The 20,981-nt window shown below is 40.7% G+C and overlaps 1 protein-coding gene across 12 annotated transcripts in view; it reads left to right on the top strand.

Moving 5' to 3' along the window:
- The first annotated feature begins 11,871 nt into the window (after positions 1-11,871).
- Positions 11,872-20,981, top strand: part of Sltm (SAFB like transcription modulator) — a 48,611-nt gene continuing 39,501 nt past the window's right edge. For 10 of the 12 annotated variants that reach the window (XM_052187886.1, XM_052187881.1, XM_052187879.1 and 7 more), the window contains exons 1-2: positions 11,872-12,135; positions 13,022-13,109. In XM_052187886.1, the coding sequence (XP_052043846.1) occupies positions 11,974-12,135; positions 13,022-13,109 (250 nt within the window). In that variant the 5' untranslated portion in view covers positions 11,872-11,973. The remainder of the gene's footprint in view (positions 12,136-13,021; positions 13,110-20,981) is intronic. The other 2 variants (XM_052187884.1, XM_052187882.1) reach the window with 1 other exon arrangement.

The following is a 20,981-nucleotide window of genomic DNA, read 5'->3' as shown; positions in this document are numbered from 1 at the left end:
CTTTAGTGCTCGGGCTGCGACCCAGTGCCTTTCATGCTAAGCAAGCACTTCTGCTCTAACCATATTCTGGATCCTTGTGGCTCCTAACTTTAAATTCAACTGTAATAACTTTCTTTTGTGAATCTCTATCTGAATTCAGCATCGCAGTTGATGTCATGATGCCCCATCCACCGAATGACTAAGGCCTGCAGACTGTACTTCTGTCATCTCTCCCTTCCTACCCCACCTCACTCTACATACTAATAGCTCCCCAACTGGTCTTGCTGCCTTCGTTCTCACAGTAGCACACAGGAGACTCCTGGTGCTGCCTCTCTAGACATGCCTCATCATCTCTCCCTTGCCACACACGTGCAGTTCCTGACAACAGTACTCCCCCAAGTCTCCTGGTTCCTACATGCTGATTCTGCTGCTTCACCTCATTGCCATTTCTTATTTTCAAAACAAGGGACATAGCATGCTCCTGAGATTGTTCTTTAAAAAAAAAGTCTGAAACTATTTCATGTCCAGATACTCCTGCTTTTGATGGGATGGTTATGAGAAACCTTCCATTAAGGTCATATCAAACTCATAGCTACAGATCTTGGAAAGTTGGAATTGGATTGTCTGGGTGAATATGGTATCCCTGCTTGACCTGGCCCTTACTCTGTAGACCAGGTTAGCTTCAACCTCAGAGACCATCCTGTCTCTGCCTTGAGAGTTCTTGGATCAAAGGCTTGTGCCACCATTTCCTGGCTATTTGTCTGTTTCTTTTTTAAAAACATAACTAGTTGCTTTAAAAACAATTAGCAATGTGATACTCTGAGTCTTCTAAGTAGGAAGCCATGGGTCCCATATGATTCAGGCTAGTGTAAGATTTATCTCTCTTTAGGTTATATTATTTATAACATAAGTAGCAGTTGAAAGAAACATCTTATTATGAAGAGCCAGCTTTCAAGTCTGGTACTGTGTTGCTACTGTTTATTACAGAGACTTTGCCTGTATTAAATGGAATAACAGTAAGTGCTTTTTGTTGCTGATATTAAATGTTTACAAAGTTGGTAGTTAATAGCGACATTTGTCAAATACTCCTAAAACTATGCTTATGATTTTTTTTAAATATAAAAGGGATTATGGTGGCTGGACAGATGGCTCAGCAATTAAGAGCACTTGATGCTCTGGAAGGATCCAGGTTCAATTCCCAGCACTCAAAACTGTAACTCCAGTTCTAGAGGATTTAACACTGTTTTCCAGCTTCTGTAGCCAATAGGCAAGCACATAGTACACATATATACATTAAGACAAAAATCCATATATATAAAATAAAAATCTAAAAAAAAGAAGCCCACACCCTACTAGAGTCTCCCTTCATTGGGGATTTTATTTTAGAACCTGTACTGTGTTCATTCTCTCCTTCTCTCCCTCTCTCCCTGCCCCCCCCCATAGGGGCTCATATAACCCAGGCTAATCTCAAACATGCTGTGTAGCTGAGGATAGCCTTGAATTTCTGATCCTCTACTCTACCAAATGAATATTTTCATCTTTATTCCCCAAGTTCTATTTACTTCTGTCACAGTCCAGTATTTATCTATATTATTTTATGCTTTCTTTTGTTTCTGAGGGTTTGCATTCAAAGGTTTCCATGCATTAAGCATGTGGTCTACCAGTGAGCTATAGCCTTCATGTGGCAATTGTATTTCTGCTGCCCTTGTTTCAGACAGGGTTCCTCTATGTAACACTGGCTGTTCCGGAACTCACTTTGTGGGCTAGGCTGGCCTACAAACTCAGAGATCTGCCTGCTTCTGCCTTTTAAGTGCTGGGGCTAAAGGTGTGCACTACCACAGCCAGATCAGCTGTCATTTTTAGATCTCTGGTGGTTATATCAAAAACATATTTTAGTTTATCCTTTTTAAATCATATAAATGAAATCTATTATCTTTTATATTGGGTTTCTTTTATTTCCTTATGTGGTCTGTGTCCAGGGATATTCACATTTGTGTGGGCACATGAGGAAATTGCAGGTTGAAGTTAGGTATCTCCATATTCCATCTCCCCAGTTTCTCTGTTTTTTTTTCCCCCAACATTTCTGTTAAATGTAACCATATTGCTGTAGGAAACTATACTTGCTTCATACTGAGTACTAGAGAATATTACATTGCATGACTATACCACAATTTGTTTATCTACTTTCCTGTTAATTGACATTTGGGTGGCTTGTAAGGTGTGGCATATAAATACTGCTGCTATGTGCACAGTCATGTGTTGCTTAACAGCAGAGATATGATCTGAGAACTGCCATCACTGAGCAATTATGTGAACATCAGAGAGAGTACTTACACAAACCAGATGGCTGTGGTGTCACTGGATGATAGGACTTTAACAGCTTAAAAAAATCTTATTTTTTAATCATGTGCATGTTTGTGTGTCTATGTGCAGTTGGTGATAGAGACCAAAACAAAGTGTCAGATTCTTGGGAGCTAGAGTTACAAGCAGTTGTGGGCAGTGCAACATGAGGGTAGGAAACTGAACTGGCTGCTCTGGGGTTTCTCTGTGTAGCCTTAACTGTCCTGGATCTCACTCTGTAGACCAGGCTGGCCTCGAACTCAGATATCCACCTGTCTCTGCCTCCCAAGTGCTGGGATTAAAGGCATGCGTTGCCAACACTGCCCGGTTCAGAATGGTACACACTCTTAACTGCTCCACTGCCTCTCCAGCACTGCACAGTGCAATCTCATGGGACCACCCAGGGCTAAACTGCTATGTGGCACATGCCTGTATTTGTTTTTCACTAGAGCACATGTTTAGAAGAACATTTCTGGGTAAAAGAAATACATAGTTCTATAATTTTCTTAAATTAGCCTAAATGCTTGCTAATGGTTTCATCTCTATTTTCTCTTAGCAGTAATGAGTTCCAACTGTAGCATTATTAATCTTCTCTGATTTAGACAATACACTGGGATCTAAAGACAAGGCATCAGTTTGAATATGCTGATTCCAATTTCATGTACATTTTAAATATATGTACACAAATTGTATTTGAAATAAATGTTATATATACTTATACATATATAAACTTTGAATTTTTATTTTGATAAAGTGCTTTTTTCAAGTCGACCATTTTTTACTGAAATTTATTAATTTCAGTAAATTTATTAATTTACTGAAAATCATTAATTACCATCATTATAGTGACCAGTGTTGCATTGTGTTAGCCCAAGCTGGCTTCAAAAGAATATGTAGCTTTGGCCAGGCAGTAGTGGTACACACCTTTAATCCCAGCACTGGGGAGACAAAGGCAGGTGAATCTCTGAGTTCAAGGCCAGCCTGGTCTATAGAGGGCTACACTGAGAAACCTTGTCTTGAAAACAACACACCCCTCCCCCCAAAACAAAAAGAATGCTAAAAGAACTATATAAAGTTAAATATTTTTTTTAAAAAACGAATATGTAGCTTTGAATCACCTTGAACTTTTGATCCTTCTGCCTCTGCTGATCCTTCTTTATTTCCTGGGTGCTAGGGTTACTGATGTGCAACACCAGACCTGGCTTTATGCAGTGCTGGGGATGGAACCCAAGGCTTAGTGCATGCACACTAGACAAGCCTGCTACCAACAGTTACATCCCCCAAGTTCAGAAATTCTTAGTCACACTGAAGTTATCTAAGTCCTTTCCTTTGCTGTTGTTGCTTTTGTGTGTACTTAAATCTTTTCCTATCATAAAACCCTGACTATACACTCCTCAAATGACTTTGAGAAGACACATGTATGAACTAATGATTTAGTCCTCCCTCTGACAATGCAAAAACCTATACTGTCACAGAAAAACCTGATCATTGTTCCTAATTGTCATATAAAACACAGGGATGTGCCATCTCTATTCTTCCTGTCATAGGTCACTGTGTACACTCTATTGACACTCTGCTCTGTGTGTCTTTCCACTTATATTTCCATATTATATCTGCACACTGAAATTGGTAGTGTTTGTGTAGTCTTTGCATTATAATCTTTATTATAATTATTATTTTATATTACTATTATTGAAATGGGATCTCATTATATAGCCCTGGCTGGCCTAAAAAACTCTGCGTAGACCAGGTTGTCCTTCAGTGTTTGCCACCATGCCTGGCTTTAAAAAGAGATCATTATTTTGACACATATTTAGATCTATGATATACATGAAATTTAGTTGTGTTTTGTGTAAAATAGCAATTGCAATGAAGTTTTGGTTTGAGACATGATAGCACACTGAGGCCACACTGGCTTGGAATTCATGGTGATTCTTTTGCTTCACTGTAATTTGTTTAAAAAAAATCTGTCCTTACACCAATGCTCTAAGGCATCAATTGGGTAAAAATATCAAGTGCATGGGGCTGGAGAGATGACTCAGGAGTTAAAAGCATTGGTTGCTGTTGCAGAGGACCTGGGTTTGGTTCCCAGCACCCACAAGGAGGGAGGCTCACACCTTCCATATTCCAGCTCCTGGTGGATTTGCCACTGTCTCCTGGCCTCTGAGAAAATTGCTTTCATGTGGTATACAGACATACACAAAAGCAAAAAATTCATATGCATAAAATAAGTCTTTAAAAAAATCAACTTCATGGACCTGTTTTGGTTTTCTCTATTTCGTCCCATTTTCAGCATATCTGTTAGTACATTCCACAATAATACCTGACATATATAGAACACATGCTGATTTTCATTTTTTTCCCTTAAACATTTTGGTAGAATGAGTGAGGCCCGGATTTGATCAAGAGCAAGAGAGAGCAACAACAAGAGTGAGATTGATTATTCTTAGACATTTGCATTCCATATAAAATCCAAATGAATTCCTCTGCTCATCCTACAAATAAAGAGGTTAGTATTTTGATTGGAATTTTATTGAGTAAACAGTTAAGTTTAGAATGAATATTTTTACAATATTGAGTATTTTAAGAATTTATGAACTAGATGTCTCTCCTTTAGGTCTTCTTTAATTCTAATAGTTTCAGTTTTCCATGTAGTGCCTCACACAGCTGTCTTGCTACTGGATACTTGGTGTTCTTTATATTATTGTGAATGAATTGTTGCTTGTCTTTAGAATGGAACCAGATTGTCTGATTGAATATTGGTAATCTTAAACAGTTAGTGGGTTTTGTTTCCTCTTGTTTGGTTGGTTAGATTTGATACAGGGTTTTGCTTTTGTTGCCCAAGCCAGCCTGAAACTCATTACCACTTCTCCTTGATTTTCTCAGTTCTGGGGTGCAGGAATGCACTGCTACACCCAGTGTTTATTTTTTTCCAAAGATTTTGTTAAAAAATGATGCAGTGAAATACAGTTGGTTAGTCTATACTGATATTGTGCCCCAGAAAGTTTGCCATCGCTTCCTACAATCCCAACAACGTCTATAAAGTCATCTAGATAGAGGCTTGCCGGTATATTGTTGTGACCCTACCCCTCACCCGCACCTTACCCAATGGCTGCTTTGCTATGAAGTTACCATGGAGTTCCATCTGTCACTTGGAGCCACAGGCCTGTCAAATGACAACCTTCTCCATATACTTCTTCTTCTTGTGTCTTTTTCTTTTAATTTTTATTTATTCAATTAGTTTTGTTTTGTTTTATTTTCTGAGACAATGTTTCTCTATGTAACAACAGTTGTAGACTAAGCTGGCTTCAAATTCATAGAGACCTGCCTGCCTCTGACTCCCAAGTGTTGACATTAAACGTGTGTGCAACCATGTAATTTCATATATCCCACCCTTGTCTTTGCAAATAATTCCTTTATTAATCTTTTTTTTTTCTTTCTTTCTTTTTTTTTTTTTTTTTTTGGTTTTGTTTTGTTTTTTGGATTTGGTTTTTTTCCGAGGCAAGGTTTCGGTGTATAGCCCTAGATGTCCTGGAACTCACTCTGTAGACCAGGCTGGCCTCGAACTCAGCAATCTGTCTGCCTCTGCCTCCCAAGTGCTGGAATTAAAGGAGTGCTCCCCACCACTGCCCGGCAATTACTGATTTTTTTTTTTAGAATTATTTATTTTATATATGTATGAGTACATTGTAGCTGTCTTCAGACACACCAGAAGAGAGCACCAGAACCCATTACAGATAGTTGTGAGCCACAATGTGGTTGCTGAGAATTGAACTTAGGACCTCTGGAAGAGCAGTCAGTGCTCTTAACCACTGAGCCATCTCTCCAGCCCACATAGGTCTTAATAAGGCTGTCCTCAAACTCACAGAGATCTACTGGGGACTAGAGGCATGTACCACCATCTGCAGCCTTTCTCTGACATTTCAATTTTTCGTAGCCTCCATTGATCTTTCTATGTGGGGAGCCAATGGTCTGTTCTTCTGTTTGTCATTTAATCTACTTTCTAGTCATAGGATCTTGCTCCTTATGATTTTGAATGAATGCTAGACCTTATAGCTTTTCAGTATTTATAGAAATATTTGTGAACAAAGATAAGGGTTTGTATCTTAAAATGTAGATTGCTCTACCTGAGTAATAGTGGCATTCATACTACAAATGTCATGGGTAGCGGAGATACAATGCTGTTTTCAACATGTGAAGCACAGATGCAGTCCTTGCAAGATGGTTCCAGAATGCAATATATTAACATCTCAAAACAAAACTTGGCATGTCCTCTTTCCAGGACAGCCTTTACATTTTTCCCTTTACTTTTTGTCTTTAAATCTTTTTTTTTATTTTTTAAGATTTATTAATTTTATTTATATGAGCACATTGTAGCTGTCTTCAGACACACCAGAAGAGGGCATTGGATCCTATTACAGATGGTTGTGAGCCACCATATGGTTGCCGGGAATTGAACTCAGGACCTCTGGAAGAGCAGTCAATGCTCTCAACCACTGAGCCATCTCTCTAGTTCCCCCCCCCCCTTTTTTTTTTTTTTTTTTTTTGTCTTTCAAAACTATTTAGGAAGTCAGACTGTGATGGCTAATGCCTTTAATGCTAGCACTCGGGAGGCAGAGGAAGGTGGACCTCTTCGAGTTCGAGGCCAGCCTGATCTACAGAGTGAGTTCCAGGACAGCCAGGGCTACACAGTGAGACGCTGTCTCAAAAAAACAAAACTAAGCCAAATCAAACCAAACAACAAAACCAACAAAGAAACAAAACTATTTAGGAATAATGTGCAATGTCTCAACACTTTTTCAGCATTAACAAATACTTTTTTTTTTTTAACTTCAAATGGTGGGTTCATCTTCGATTTCAGTCTCCTCTGTGTGTCTTCCCCACCACCCACTCTGCAGCATCCTTGGGCCTCCAATAGCTAAGTAAACCCACTACTTATCTTCTGCCTTCTCTGACATTACTGGAGGTTTCATACTCTGCATTAGGACAAGGATACAATAATGTATTTGCAGCCAACAGGAAATAACTGGGACCAGTAATGACATTTCAAGACAGGGAAAACTTAAAAGCCCATCTGAGGGTAGGTGTCAGGAACAATGATGTACAAGGTGCGACACAGTTTAAATCTCAGAAGTGAAGAACATAAGTTAGAACTTAGAATTTGTCAAATCCAAATGAATTTGGAATCATTTGGGACCTTCAATTTAGTCTATGCTCTTGAACTAGTTATTGTTGCTTTTTATTTGTCCCGAGACAAGATCTCCCTAGTTTAGCCTGGCCCTGAACGTTCAACCACCTTTTAACAGGTGTGCAGTACTATGCCTTCTTATTGGCATTGTTTTTTTTTTTTTTAAAGATTTATTTATTTATATGTAGGTACACTTTAGCTGTCTTCAGACACTCCAGAAGAGGGTGTCAGATCTTGTTACAGATGGTTTTGAGCCACCATGTGGTTGCTAGGATTTGAACTCAGGACCTTTGCAAGAGCAGTCGGTGCTCTTAACCACTAAGCCATCTCTCCAGCCCCCTTATTGGCATTGTTAATGTTTCTCTTCCATAATATAACAATTCCATCCATTTCTAGGGGTTATTTATTTATTTATTTATTACAAATACAGGCTTTCAGGGTGCTATGTTCATCTACTTGGTGTCACTAGCTAGAGTTGTAATCGTGTATCTTTTTCTGACTTATTAATGTTTTGCTTATCAGACGTTTTGATATCTGAGTTAAGATTCATGTGTGCAGGTCAGCTGCTGTTTAAGTCTGCAGTATTCACAAGAGTGCCTGTTAACAGCCCATAGTATGTAAGCAAATCATGTAAGGAAACATTGTCTTCCCAGAACCAGGTCTGCCTTTTAGGACACCAAGTACTTCTGAACATAGGCTTACTAATAGCTTTTATGAAAACATAATAAACAGCAAGTGGCTCTGTATAAAATATAGATTGCAATATCATTTTCCTATTATTAGTGTGACTGTAGGCATTTGTGTGCTACAACAGTACATGCCTGGAGGCCAGAGGCCAGCTGTAGAATTGATTCTCTCCTTCCACCTTGGATAGGGGTTGTGGGGATAGAACTCAGGCCATCAGAGTTTATGGCTTAAGCATTGTTACCTGGTGAGCCATTTTGTTGGTCCTAGACTGTCATTCCCTTATTTATATATTTATTTGTGTATTTATTTATATATTTATTGGCTTTAGATTGTCATTTAGTTTTCAAAGACAGGGTCTCACTGTGTGGCCCTGGCTCATCTGGAATTGTTGATGTAGACCAGGATGGCTTGAACTCATAAAAATCTACTTTTTCTGTCTCCTGAACGCTGGGGTTAAAGGTGTGTGTCATTACGCCAGGATGATTGGCATTCCTTTTTGAATAGTATTTCCTTTTTAAATGTATTTAGGGCTTGGCATAGTGGTGCACACATTTAAACCCAGCACTCCGGAGGCTGAAGCAGGTAGATCTTTATTAGTTCTAGGTCCACCTGATGTACACAGAGAGTTTAAGGCCACCCAGAGCTACATACATAGTGAGTTACTACATAAAAAAATGTATTTATTATTATTGTGTGTGTTATCAAGTGCATGTGGGTGGTTGTGCCATGGACCATTTGTGGAGGTCAGAGGACAATTTTTTTTTTGCAATCTCTTCTCTACTTCTACCTTTACTAGAGTTTTGGGATAGAACTCAGGCTACCAGATGTACTTAGCAAGCTATGTTGGCCCTCAAACTTTTTTTTTTTTGGATTTATTTTGGATTTGGTTTTTTCGAGACAGGGTTTCTCTGTGTAACCCTGGCTGTCCTGGAACTCACTCTGTAGATCTGTAGAGGCTGGCCTCGAACTCAGAAATCTACCTGCCTCTGCCTTCCAGAGTGCTGGGATTACAGGCGTGCGCCACCACCGCCCGGCCAAACTCATTTTTAAAAAGCTTGACCAGTATATAATCGGCAGCTTTACACACTTGGCTTCACTGGGGAGAGAGCTTGGGGCTTCAGCAGGTCTGGAAAGCCCCCGGCCCTTGAGCATCACTTCCAGCCTCACCCTCCTTCGCTTGTCATCTGACACGCTAACAGCTTACCACACTTGTCTCCTCTGCTAACATCTTTGTGACTGTGCCGGGTGTTTGTTTTTTTTTTCTCTCCAATTATTTTGTAAATAAACTGCAGGCAGAATGACACTGTTTACCTCTACTAGGACTTCCTACACAATTCTATCTACCTAGTTCACATTTAACATTGATGGAGTGTACAGCTAATGAGTTGGTCAATGGTTTCTGTACTATTGCCCTCTTCTTTGAGCCAGGACCTAAATAATAAACATACATCACGCTTGTCCCTTCTCTGGTCCTTTTCATCTCACTGCTTTTACTTTCACCATGCTCTTTAAAGGAGTCAGAGCAGATATCTTACCAAGAACTGAAGACTATCTGTTGTTTACTCCTCACCAGATTCGAGGTAAGCAGTCTCAGCACTTGGGAAAGTGAGATTTTTCTCAAGGGTATCAGATAAGAACAGAGATTTTTCATTTTACTCCATTATTAGAGGTCCCCTTTTGTCCTTAAAAGGGAACAGCTGAATAAAAATTCCTTCTCTTTGGATATATCATTAGTTTGGCATTATTACTATGATCTCTGGATAAAAGTATTCACAGAAGATGCTCCAGAAGAGTAATATAAGAACAAATGACAGAATAAAACCTAAGGTTCTACTGCAACATGGCCAACAGGTGTGGGCCCTTAGGCAAGTCTTAACATCTTCATTTATTGTGGAGGGATATGGTGGGGTGAAATTGGTATGGAAGATTATGAATCTTTGAGTTCTAAAATTCTGTGAGTGTGACAAACTCATCTGTGGTTTTAGAGAGATGAACTTGGAATCAGGAGATCTGAAGATTACTAGCACAGCTCTGTCACATACAAGCCATAGGAACTTTTATAAGTCATTTAATCTTTTAGCATCTGGGAAGAATTACAGGGGTTGTTAAAACCCAGAATTCCTTTAAAGCCATAAAGAAATGCTGAACTGAACTGCCTGGTATGATTTTATAACGTTTTCCATTTGAACCAAATGCATCAGAAAAAGCAACCCAAAGTAAGGTACGCCTTACCTTTTTTTTTTTTTTTTTTTTAAGATAGGATTTCTCTGTGTAGCCCTGGCGTCCTGGGTCACTCTCCAGACACTAGGCTGGAGTAGATCTCAGAAATTTGCCAGCTTCTGGCCCCTTAGTGCTGAAAGGCATACTCCATCACTGCCCAGTCCAATTTAAGTTTTATAACCAGGAAACTGGAGATGTACAAAAACAAAACAAACCTCCAAATCCACCACAGTTAGCACCTTAGCATTCCTTCTAGGCTCCACCCAACAGTTACCTAGCAACAGCCAGGTAGGCCTGGCTTGCTATAGAAGGGAATGCTTGCTGCCCCCCTTCACTCTCTGACCCCTTTCTCCCTCCCCCGCCTCTCCACATGTTCCTAGTCGGCCTCTTCCCTTCTCTCCGTCTCCTTTCTCTGCCTCTACTCCCTTCTCAGCTCCCCTTCCCACAACCCCAAATAAACTCTATTCTATACTAGACCTGTCTTATGGCTGGTACCTGGGAGTGGGGATGCCTTAGCATCGGCTGGGATGAGGCAACCCCTCCCACTGCACCATACCACGCTCTACAAAACACATCCTTGGCGTTACAAAACACATCAACCACCAGGAAATGTTAATTCAGTTCCCTATGTTTCCTAACTTTATCGACATTTGTGTTTATTCTATAGATATTTATGTTGTGATGATTAATAATATTAAAATTACTAAGAGATACTATATGGGCTATTTCTCCATAGTGGCCCCTGACCTTGACATACCAAATGCTGGGGGTGCAGGGTAGAGGATACTGTATAAGATCAGGGCAACATAAACTAATCTTTTGTGAGCAATTTCATTGAGCCATCAGGCCCGCCGGAGAGGGTGGGTAAGCCGAGGCAAACGCGGAGAAGACGTTTTCCTGGTAGTTTTCAGGCAAAGAGGGGCTAAGCTTCAAGGGGTCACAGCGTGACACTGCTCCCTGGGCTCACGGCCTCAGGAGGTTTCGCTGGGCGTTCGGGGGCGGAACCTGCCGACCTAAGTTCACTAGTGTACCCCGACCACCTTTCCGTGATGATTCCGTACTTCTTCCGGGAAGGCTTGCGCACACGCCCCCTCATTTCGGTGAAGAGACGCACCTGCTCTCTGTACTATGGGTGCCTCTCATGTAGCGGTGGCTCTAGGTTCGAGACGAGAGGAGAAGGCAGCTAATGGAGAGGCGGGAACCGTGGCACAGAGGACGGCTGAGCGGTCAGGCGCGCGGGGACAGTTCGGGACCACGCCAGAGGCAGATCCGCTGGTCCGCTCCGAGCTCCGCCCCTTCCAGGCCTTCTCAGTGCGCATGCGCACCCGTCATCCGGGTGCCGCTGCAGGTTGCGCTGGAGCTGAGTCGGGGGCGTGGTCCCCGCGGGGGGCGTGGTCAGTGTCTCATTGTGCGCAGCGTAGCGCGGCGCCGCTGGCCGCCCGGGCCCGGGTTGGAAGTTGGTGCTGCCGCGGCCACCGCCTCCACCGCCGCTGCCTCCTCCTCCGCCGCCGCCGCCCTGCAGCCCACTAGCTGCCTCGGCAGCGCGTTGCTTTCCCAAAATGGCTGCCGCTGCCGGGGCCGTGGTAGCCTCGGCCACCTCAGGGCAAGCGGAAGGGAAGAAGATCACCGAGCTGCGGGTTATCGACCTCAGGTCCGAGCTGAAGCGCCGCAACTTGGACATCAACGGGGTCAAGACGGTACTGGTCTCCCGGCTGAAGCAGGTGAGGCCCGGACGCTGCGCGCAAGGCAGCGTAGGCCGCGCCGTTTAGCTGCTGCGCTTCCGCGGTCGGGGCGGACCGGGTGGCGCTTGTGCGTGCCGGGCGCGCGAGGCCCGCGCCTCCGTGAGGAGCCTGGCCTTCCAGCGGCCTCGCGAGCCGCCGCCGGTCGCGCCCCCTGCCTCCCCTGGGACGCCCTCTCCATCGGCTCCGCGGCCTGCGGAGGGTGGAGCTGCAGACCCTGGGCGGCGCTGGGTACCCCCGGCCTGCTGGCGGTGCACAGCGCGTGCATCGCTCGGGCTTCGAGGCGATGGTTAGTTTGCTGACTTGGCCGAAGTTACCGTTTAATTGTGCCCAACCGTTTCTTCACTCCTGTTCGGAGAAATCGGTAGTGGGAGTTGATGAGTGGATGAGAAGGAAGCTTCGTCTTTTTTTTCACTAGGCTTTTAACTGATTTATCTTTAATTCTTAATTTCTGATTGCATCAGCGTAATAATCCACGTTCTCAGCCCTGTTAAGCTTTCAGGTTTATTCGCGTGAAGCCTTGGAATTGGAGAGGGGAACAAGTGTACGCAATACATGTTAGGAAAACTCTTCATTATTTAAATAGCTACAAACTTTTCTGTAATAGAACATATTTAGGTTCTTGTTCAGTATATGTGACATGTAACCCTCGACTTGATGGAATTTCAAGTTCCATGACATTTCGATATTCAATGACACCCCCACCCCTTTCTGTGTAGCACAATTACTCATTTGTGAAGTCGGTTTATAAAATAACTGGCAATTCTAATGTCTTGAGGCTGGAGGTTTGGTAATATGTTTTCATTAAGTTTTTATAAAATAAGTTTAGATAGTTTGTGTAGCATATTAACTTCTCTTTCTAATGTAGGCTATTGAAGAGGAAGGAGGCGATCCAGATAATATTGAATTAACTGTTTCAACTGATACTCCAAACAAGAAACCAACCAAAGGCAAAGGTTGTTACGAGTTCTGAACATATTTTAAAATATATTTTGGTTATATAACTTGGCTCTGCTCTTGTACCACTCGCCCTGTTTATATAGTGCTACTCTTCGCTATTTCCCTCTGGCACTCTGCCTTCTTGGGTCAAGGAAGAAAGTTACTGTTACCAGGCTCCGAGTAACTTGCAGCTTTTCAGATTTGGCTGAAGATGACCAGAAAGTAAGAAAGTTCTTTATTGATTCTGGAGAAAGGTACAAAGTTAAGTTGCATACCGATACTTCATAGTAGGAATATCTGAAGAATAAAATACAGTTTGATCCGAGTCTACCTTGCCCCACAATTGGCAGAGTTTTGGTGAAATTCCTACCAGACCTTTCCTTGGCTCTTTGCTCTTCTATATAGTATATTCAAGTTCTATAACCTTTATGTTTAGTGTTTTAATTGACATACAGGTTATTTCACATTTATTCCATTATGCAGTCTAATAATTTTCAGTGAAATTTAAAAGACCTCATCGATCATACTAACAAAAGCAAACCCCCCCCACAACTGATTAGCTTTAAAGAAGTTTTAAAATTTGGGGATACTAGGTTTTTAATGTTGTAACTTTTAAATTGGGCTGTGTGTATTTCCAGGGCAGAATGATCTGGTGTGAATAGCGAAAGGTAATTTTCAAATGAATATTTTGATAATAAATGGGAATTAGTTATTAAAAACATCTGGTGAGTATAATCTTATTTGAATAGCTGCAAATTTCCGCTTCTCATGAACTGTGACAGAGGGTAGACAAATAGCTGTCTGATACCTGGTCTCTATAGTTTCCAGGCAGAATAAGTCATGGACTTCTGTGTCATTTTGTTAATAACATGACTTTCTTCACCACTGTACCTGATCTATACACAGTTGTAATGGGAAAAAGATGATTGAATAGGCCAGGTGGTGGTGGCACACACTTTTAATTCAAGCACTTGGGAGGCAGAGGCAGGCAGGTATCCAGTTGGAGGCCCAGCTTGGTCTTCAGATTAAGTTCCAGAGTGCAAGGGCTACACACAGAAGCCCTGTCTCCAAAAATCCAAAAACAAAACCAAGACGATTGAATTTTAGTAGAAGAGAATCTTAAATTTTGATCTTAAGCACTATGTCTCAGGACCTGGTCAGCTCAATATTTGAGATTTCTTGGTTCAAGAGTTCCCTGTGTGTGCTGGTAGATTAAAAAGGGATAAAGATTTCCTGGGTTCAGTAGGAATGCCAATATGGTGATATAATTTTAGAAGATTATAAGTTGTCTTGAAGACCTGAGGCTTTTAAATTTGAGAGATACATTCGTATCATCTTGGAAGCTTCTAGTGAAGTAGGAGTTGTTTCATGTGAAAAAGAAGTATGTCGCTGGGCAGTGGTGGCGCACGCCTTTGATCCCAGAACTTAGGAAGAGGCAGGTGGATTTCTGAGTTCGAGGCCAGCGTGGTCTACAGAGTGAGTTCCAGGACAGCCAGGGCTAAACCGGGAAACCCGGTCTGGGGGGGAGAAGTATGTCAGGAATGACCCGTGTTTTTGTATAGGTTCACATTGTTTATTTGGTGTATTGTGATAGCTGACAAGCTGTGTTACAAGTTAATGATTTTAGCACTGATTATACTATCTGAGTTATTCAGTTCACACATGCTTTTATTGTTTGAGTTTGAAATTTTTATTTTGTTTTATATTTGCAGCTCTGGGCATATACACATATTTGTATATATGTAATAAATATATCTGTAAAAAACATATAAACAGTGTATGTTCAATCTTAGGGTAAAACTCCAGGCCAGGCCATGGGTTCAATCCCTATTACTCTTCTTCCTCATATGTTAAATGATTATGCTCAGACAGGTTAGAGGAAAAGAAGTTTACAATCTTAAATATACAATAGAATAATAGTTTAGAAAATAGTTTAAGCTGCATAGTTACAAGGACAAAAGTCCATGGTGTGGATTACCTTGTAGTGGGTTTGGTATTTGTAATAACATGTAGCTAATATCAAATGTTTATATCGTGGATTAGTTCTCAGTTTTTTACAGTCTCTTTCCTGGGAACTTTTTAATAAGTAACCTAGATGAAAGCTTCTCCCGTTGAGAGTCACTATCGTATTACTTGGGTGTGTATTAAGAAAGCAGTTAAACAGGTAGGGCTAATAATGCCTTCATGCCTTGTTTCAGAGATACTGTATCTGATTTCTTTTAGATTTTCAACCTTTAAAATTACCTCTAAACTTTAGCAAATTATGTATTTAATCAGTACAGCGTTCAGAATTAAATATAATAGCTTAATTGGTATTGAAACTAATTTTCAGTGCGTACAGGCTTTTAAAAAAGTAAGATTTCCCCCCTGTAGAAATGAGTATAATATAGATTTTTGGTTTGCACAAACATCTGAAACCTAATATTTTTGTGAGAAAATAACATAGATAATATTATGTTTTTATTCTGAAAACTTTCCAAAATTATCAACTAGGATAGTGTAATAATATCAGCCAAAGAGCACATTTTGAGTAGTTCAGTCTCAGTGCATGGTCGGTCATTCTGCCCACTACTTGCTTTATAGTGTGTTGAATGTTAGTCACTAACAAAACTGGAATGAGGGGTGAAGTGAGCACAAGATTGTCACAGCTGCTTCTCCGTGCCCACTAAACTGAAAGATCTATAATATAAGGGTCAGTGAAGCCCAGGACATGATCTTTACACCTCCAACGGCCCGAGGCAAGTATCTGTGCTCAAATGTTTTTTGAATATGTTTTGAAGGCTATCATCTTTGTAACTATTACTTTCTAAAATATTTCTTGCTGCCTGTTTCACTTGTATATTTATTGGAAGCATTTATATCAGGCATTTATAGTCTGTCAGGTTATCTTAGGATCACAGTGCTTTTTCCTTGTATACCCACTATGTGAGGTATGCTTTGAGATCACACAGCTCACTGCATTGTTCTTCTGTTTGTTACCAAGCTGGAGCTGCATTGGAAAGCCTCCTGACCCTTGCTGGAATATCATCTGGTTTGTCATTTTCATTTGACAGAGCTAGTTCATTTGTCTTAGCCATTAAAACATATTGTTTATCACTAAGGTATTCTTGCACATTTTTTAGCTACGATATTAAGGTAGGCAACCAGTTTATGCCAGGATAGCACTTTGCTGCCAGGGCAGTTGTCTTAGATAGTCTATGTCACATTCTGAAAGCTATGAGTTTATTTCTTTTCTCTTCTTTTTTTTTTTTTTTTAAAGATTTATTTATTTATTTATTTATTTATTTATTTATTTATTTATGTATGAGTACACTGTAACTGTCTTCAGACACACCAGAAGAGAGCTTCAGATCCCATTACAGATGGTTGTGAGCCACCATGTGGTTGCTGGGAATTGAACTCAGGACCTTTTGGAAGAGCAGTCAGTGCTCTTAACCACTGAGCCATCTCTCCAGCCCTATGAGTTTATTTCCTTTTTATGAACTCATGTAAAATAAACTTGATTGTGCATGCATTTCAGAAAAGAAATCTTATTAGTGGTGATGGCATGAGATTTTAATGAAAAGGTTGGCTTAAAGCTCATCTAGATTATTGATTTATTTAATTGGCCGGTCTTCTGACAGAATAAAGGATCTCAGTGTTGTCAGCTTCTGAAGTGAACTGTGCGAATCCTAAGCTTCACAGCCTTAGTCACCTCTGTGTCAGCCCTTTGACTCTGGAATAGTAGTTTAGTGTTTTCCAGGTCATAAAGGTAGAATGTTTCTTTTAATCAGATAATCCAGAAAAATATAAAATGGCAAAAATAGCTCATAATCCTACCATCTTGAATGTCATTGTGTTTAAGTATTTTTTTACTTAATAATGTTTTTTAAAGTTTTTAAAAATTTTATGTATGTGAGCTTTTGCCTGCGTGTCTTTATGTGCACCACATGCATGATTGAGGAGGTCAGAAGGTTGTTGGATTCCTCGGAGCTCAGAGTCTGGAGTTACATGTAACCAAACGGCCTTTCACTGCCTGTCCCAGCTCTGAATAGTGACACAGAGACTTAACTTTATTATAAGCTTTGGGCATTATGGCTGCACAGATTCTCAGCTATTCCAACTGACAATCCTGGCCTGGCCTACATTCTGCCACGCGGCTCTTGCTCATCTAACTCCCATTTCAGGCCAGAAGTCTTCCCTTCATTTTCCGGCCTAGCCATTGGCTGCTCAGCTTTTTATTTGACCAATCAAAAGCTGATGGAGAACAGCATTTACAAAAGACTGCGGTGTGAGGTGGGAAGATATGTTTCATAATAAGGACAATACTAAAGTCTTGCCTGCAGTCAGATTTCTGTCAGCCCAGAAATCAGCATTTGAATAATAGAAGGATAATCTTTATACAGTACACAAAAACATCACTCTAACAGTTACAAGTGGGTTCTGGGAACCCAGCTCAGGTTCTCTAGAAGAGCAACAGCTGAGTCATAACTCCAGGCCTGTTTTTTTCTTTTTCAACAACTGAAATAAGCCCACATGGTAAGCTCTGTTACCATGCTTCTACATGGTAGGTTGAAAACAATCACTTTCCTCTCATGTTTTTCTTACTCTGGTGTCGTTAGTGACACCCATCATCTAAGTAGTCTATACTCTGCATTAAAGGCATTGGAATTTTCAAAAACAGCCACCAGGTTCCCAGTTCCTTGAGGCTTAGCTCTTCAAGCTCTCTTGGTACAGACACCAGTCTTCTCTGAAGCTGCCAGGTGATTGTCACATGCAGCTGGGGCTGTCCTATCTTTTGGGTGACTCTGCTCATAAGTTTTATATGTCCTATATTATCCAAGACCTTTCACAGGACTTTGGTTTGATTCTCATAGATGTGCTGAAATGTAAGTCAAACTTAAGAAATACATAATAGTAGTAAAGTTTTTCAGATTCATTTCATTTTATTTTGTGTTTTGCCTCTTATGTATGGCTGTGTACTGTGTACCTGAAAGAGGCCAGAAGAGTCATTATATGCCCTGAAACCAGGATTATGGATAGTTGTGAGTCACCCCTGGGTCCTCTTCAAGAGTAGCTCGTGCTCTTAAACACTGAACCATCTTTCCAGCCTTAGAACTGTTTTTAGTTTATAGGCATAAACTTTAGCCATACCTGTTAGGAACTCAATTAAGTTTTACTACTTTTCATATTTACTTGTTATTTTCTCAGTGCTATGGTCAATCCAGAATCTGGGGCCTCACACACTAGATGACATGGTAGGCAGGTCATCTGCTACTGATCTATATACTGATCTTGGCCCTTTCACTGTCTTTAAAAATCTTGTATGTTTATTCTAATTATCTTTAGATGAAAAATTTAAGGGACTTTAAAAATACTTTGTATATTGATTTGTTATGAATGTGAATCACCTTTGATACAACACACATGCATCAGTATGCATAAATATATATGTGTATTTCTGTTTTTAAAAAATCAAACACCACCAAGCGGTGGTGGTGCACGTTTGTAATCCCAGCACTCTGGGAGGCAGAGGCAGACGGATTTCTGAGTTCGAGGCCAGCCTGGTCTATAGACTGAGTTCCAGGACAGCCAGCGCTATACAGAGAAACCCCGTCTCGAAAAAACCAAATCCAAAAAAAAAAGCCAAAAAAATCAAACTTGTGATTGCTGTATTTACAAAAGGGTACAAGGACTTTCAGAAATTTTGTTCTATTTGTAAAATGCTAGTTAATAGAAGCTAAAATATATCTGGGTATGATGGTGTACACCTATAATCCCAGAACTTGGGAAGGGGACAGGGATTTTCATTTTGAGGCCAGTCTGAGCTATATATAGGGAGGACTATCTCAAGAATAAAGTAAAATAAGAGTACCTAAAACTATGCCAGTTGTTACCATAAGGCAAGATTTCTGGTTTAAATATGTTGGGGCTGTCAAGGTGGTTCAGCAGTGGTAAAGGTCCCTGCTACTGCACAGCCGGAGTTTGATTCCTGGGGATCCATATGATGGAAAGAGAAAACTGACTCCTGTTACACATGCGCCAGGGCATGTGCCTGCACACAGATACATAAAATAAAATAGAATGAAAAAAAATTCTAGGCTGCTGGATGGCTTTGGGAGGAGGGTTTGGCTGGAAATGTCATTGGTCATTTGGAAACCATATTCTTTCCAACAGAAATTTTGTATCTAAGCTTTCTTCCCTCCCCTAAGCTAGGGATTGGACTCAAGGCTTTATGTCTGCTAGGCAAGAGCTATCTATAGACCACTGAGCTTTATAACTCAGTCCCTATCTGTAGTTCATAGTAATTAATGTCTGTTTAAAGGGTAAAGTTACTTGGAAAAATTACTTTAAAATCTACTTGAGTGGATTTTGGTTTGTAACCTGTTTTGAATTTAAGGAAGATTATAAACCTCAATGAGGACCAATTTATCTTTGGAGAAGAAAAACCAATTTGTAACCAAGAACCTTTATATCTATTTCTGAAGTGTTTAAATTGTGAAAACTAAAGTTTTGTGGTAAAAGCCAGCCTTTTATAATCTAGATTCTATTTGGTGTAACCATTCATATATTTCCTTAAACAAATATTTCTTTTATATTGTTTTGTTTTGGTTTGGTTTGGTTTTTTTGGTTTTTTCAAGACAGGGTTTCTCGGTGTAGCCCTGGCTGTCCTGGAACTCACTCTGTAGATCAGGCTGGCCTCGAACTCAGAAATCCGCCTGTCTCTGCCTCCCAAGCGCTGGGATTACAGGCGTGCGCCACCACCGCCCAGCCTATATTGTTTTTTATTTTGAGACAATTTCTTTGGGTAGCTCTGGCTGTCCTGTAACTCACTCTGTAGACTAGGCTGGCCTTGAACTCTGGTATCTTCCTGCCTCTGTGCTGGGATAAAAGGCATGCACCACCATACCCAGATAGGTACAAATATTTCTAATGATTTTGAGAGAAGTTTAACAGTGCTCACTCATGCAAAGCCTCTCAGCGTGCAGTTCTTAGGAGCTGGCTTGAGCTTTTTTTTTTTTTTTAAAGATCTATTTTATGTATATATATGAATACACTGTAGCTATACAGATGGTTGTGAGCCTTCATGTGGTTGCTGGGAATTGAATTTAGGACCTCTGCTCGCTCCGGTCAACCCCTCTCACTCTGGTCAACCCCGCACGCTCCGGTCCACCCCACTTGCTCCTCCAGTCAACCTAGCTTGCTCAGTCCCTGCTCACTCAGGCCCAAAGATTTACTTATTATTTATAAATAACTACACTGTAGCTGTCTCTAGACACACCGGAAGAGGTGTCAGATCTCATTACAGATGGTTGTGAGCCACCTTGTGGTTACTGAGAATTGAACTCTGGACCTCAGAAGAGCAGTCACTGTTCTTAACCACTGAGCCATCTCTCCAGTCCCTGGCTCACGGTTTTATTAAGACATCATTTTTTATACAGTGTCATTCACAGACTGTTTCCAGTGTTGTCAACATTGGTTTATGTGGTTTTTACTTAAATAGCATTTTGAAAGCTGGGCCTGGTGGCGCACACCTTTATCTGGCACTTGGGAGGCAGAGAGGCAGGGAGATCTCTGAGTCTGAGAGCAAGCCAGAGCTATACAGAGAAACCTTGACTTGAAAATCGAGAAAACAAAACAAAAAAAATAAAATAGCTAGCATTTTGATGAAGTTTATATATTTCAAAATAGTTACTATAGCTTAAGATGTGATATTTTAATTGACTTTCGCTTTCTATTTTTTTAGACAGTGTTTATTGACTAAAGCATTAAAAAGTAATGTGTGCAATCTTTATTACTTTGAGTTAGCCTTCATTGTGGTCCTGCTGCTTTCCTTTGAGCCAGTTGGCCTTCCCATGGTACCTGCCAGCTTTCCTGAAGGACAAAGGAAGTTAACAGGGCCTTACCAG

The sequence above is a fragment of the Apodemus sylvaticus genome, chromosome 7 (genome assembly GCF_947179515.1).
Source record: "Apodemus sylvaticus chromosome 7, mApoSyl1.1, whole genome shotgun sequence".
Taxonomy (NCBI): Eukaryota; Metazoa; Chordata; class Mammalia; order Rodentia; family Muridae; genus Apodemus; species Apodemus sylvaticus.
The sequence above is the reverse complement of the archived record's forward strand: the minus strand, read 5'-3'. Positions and strand labels throughout refer to the sequence as shown.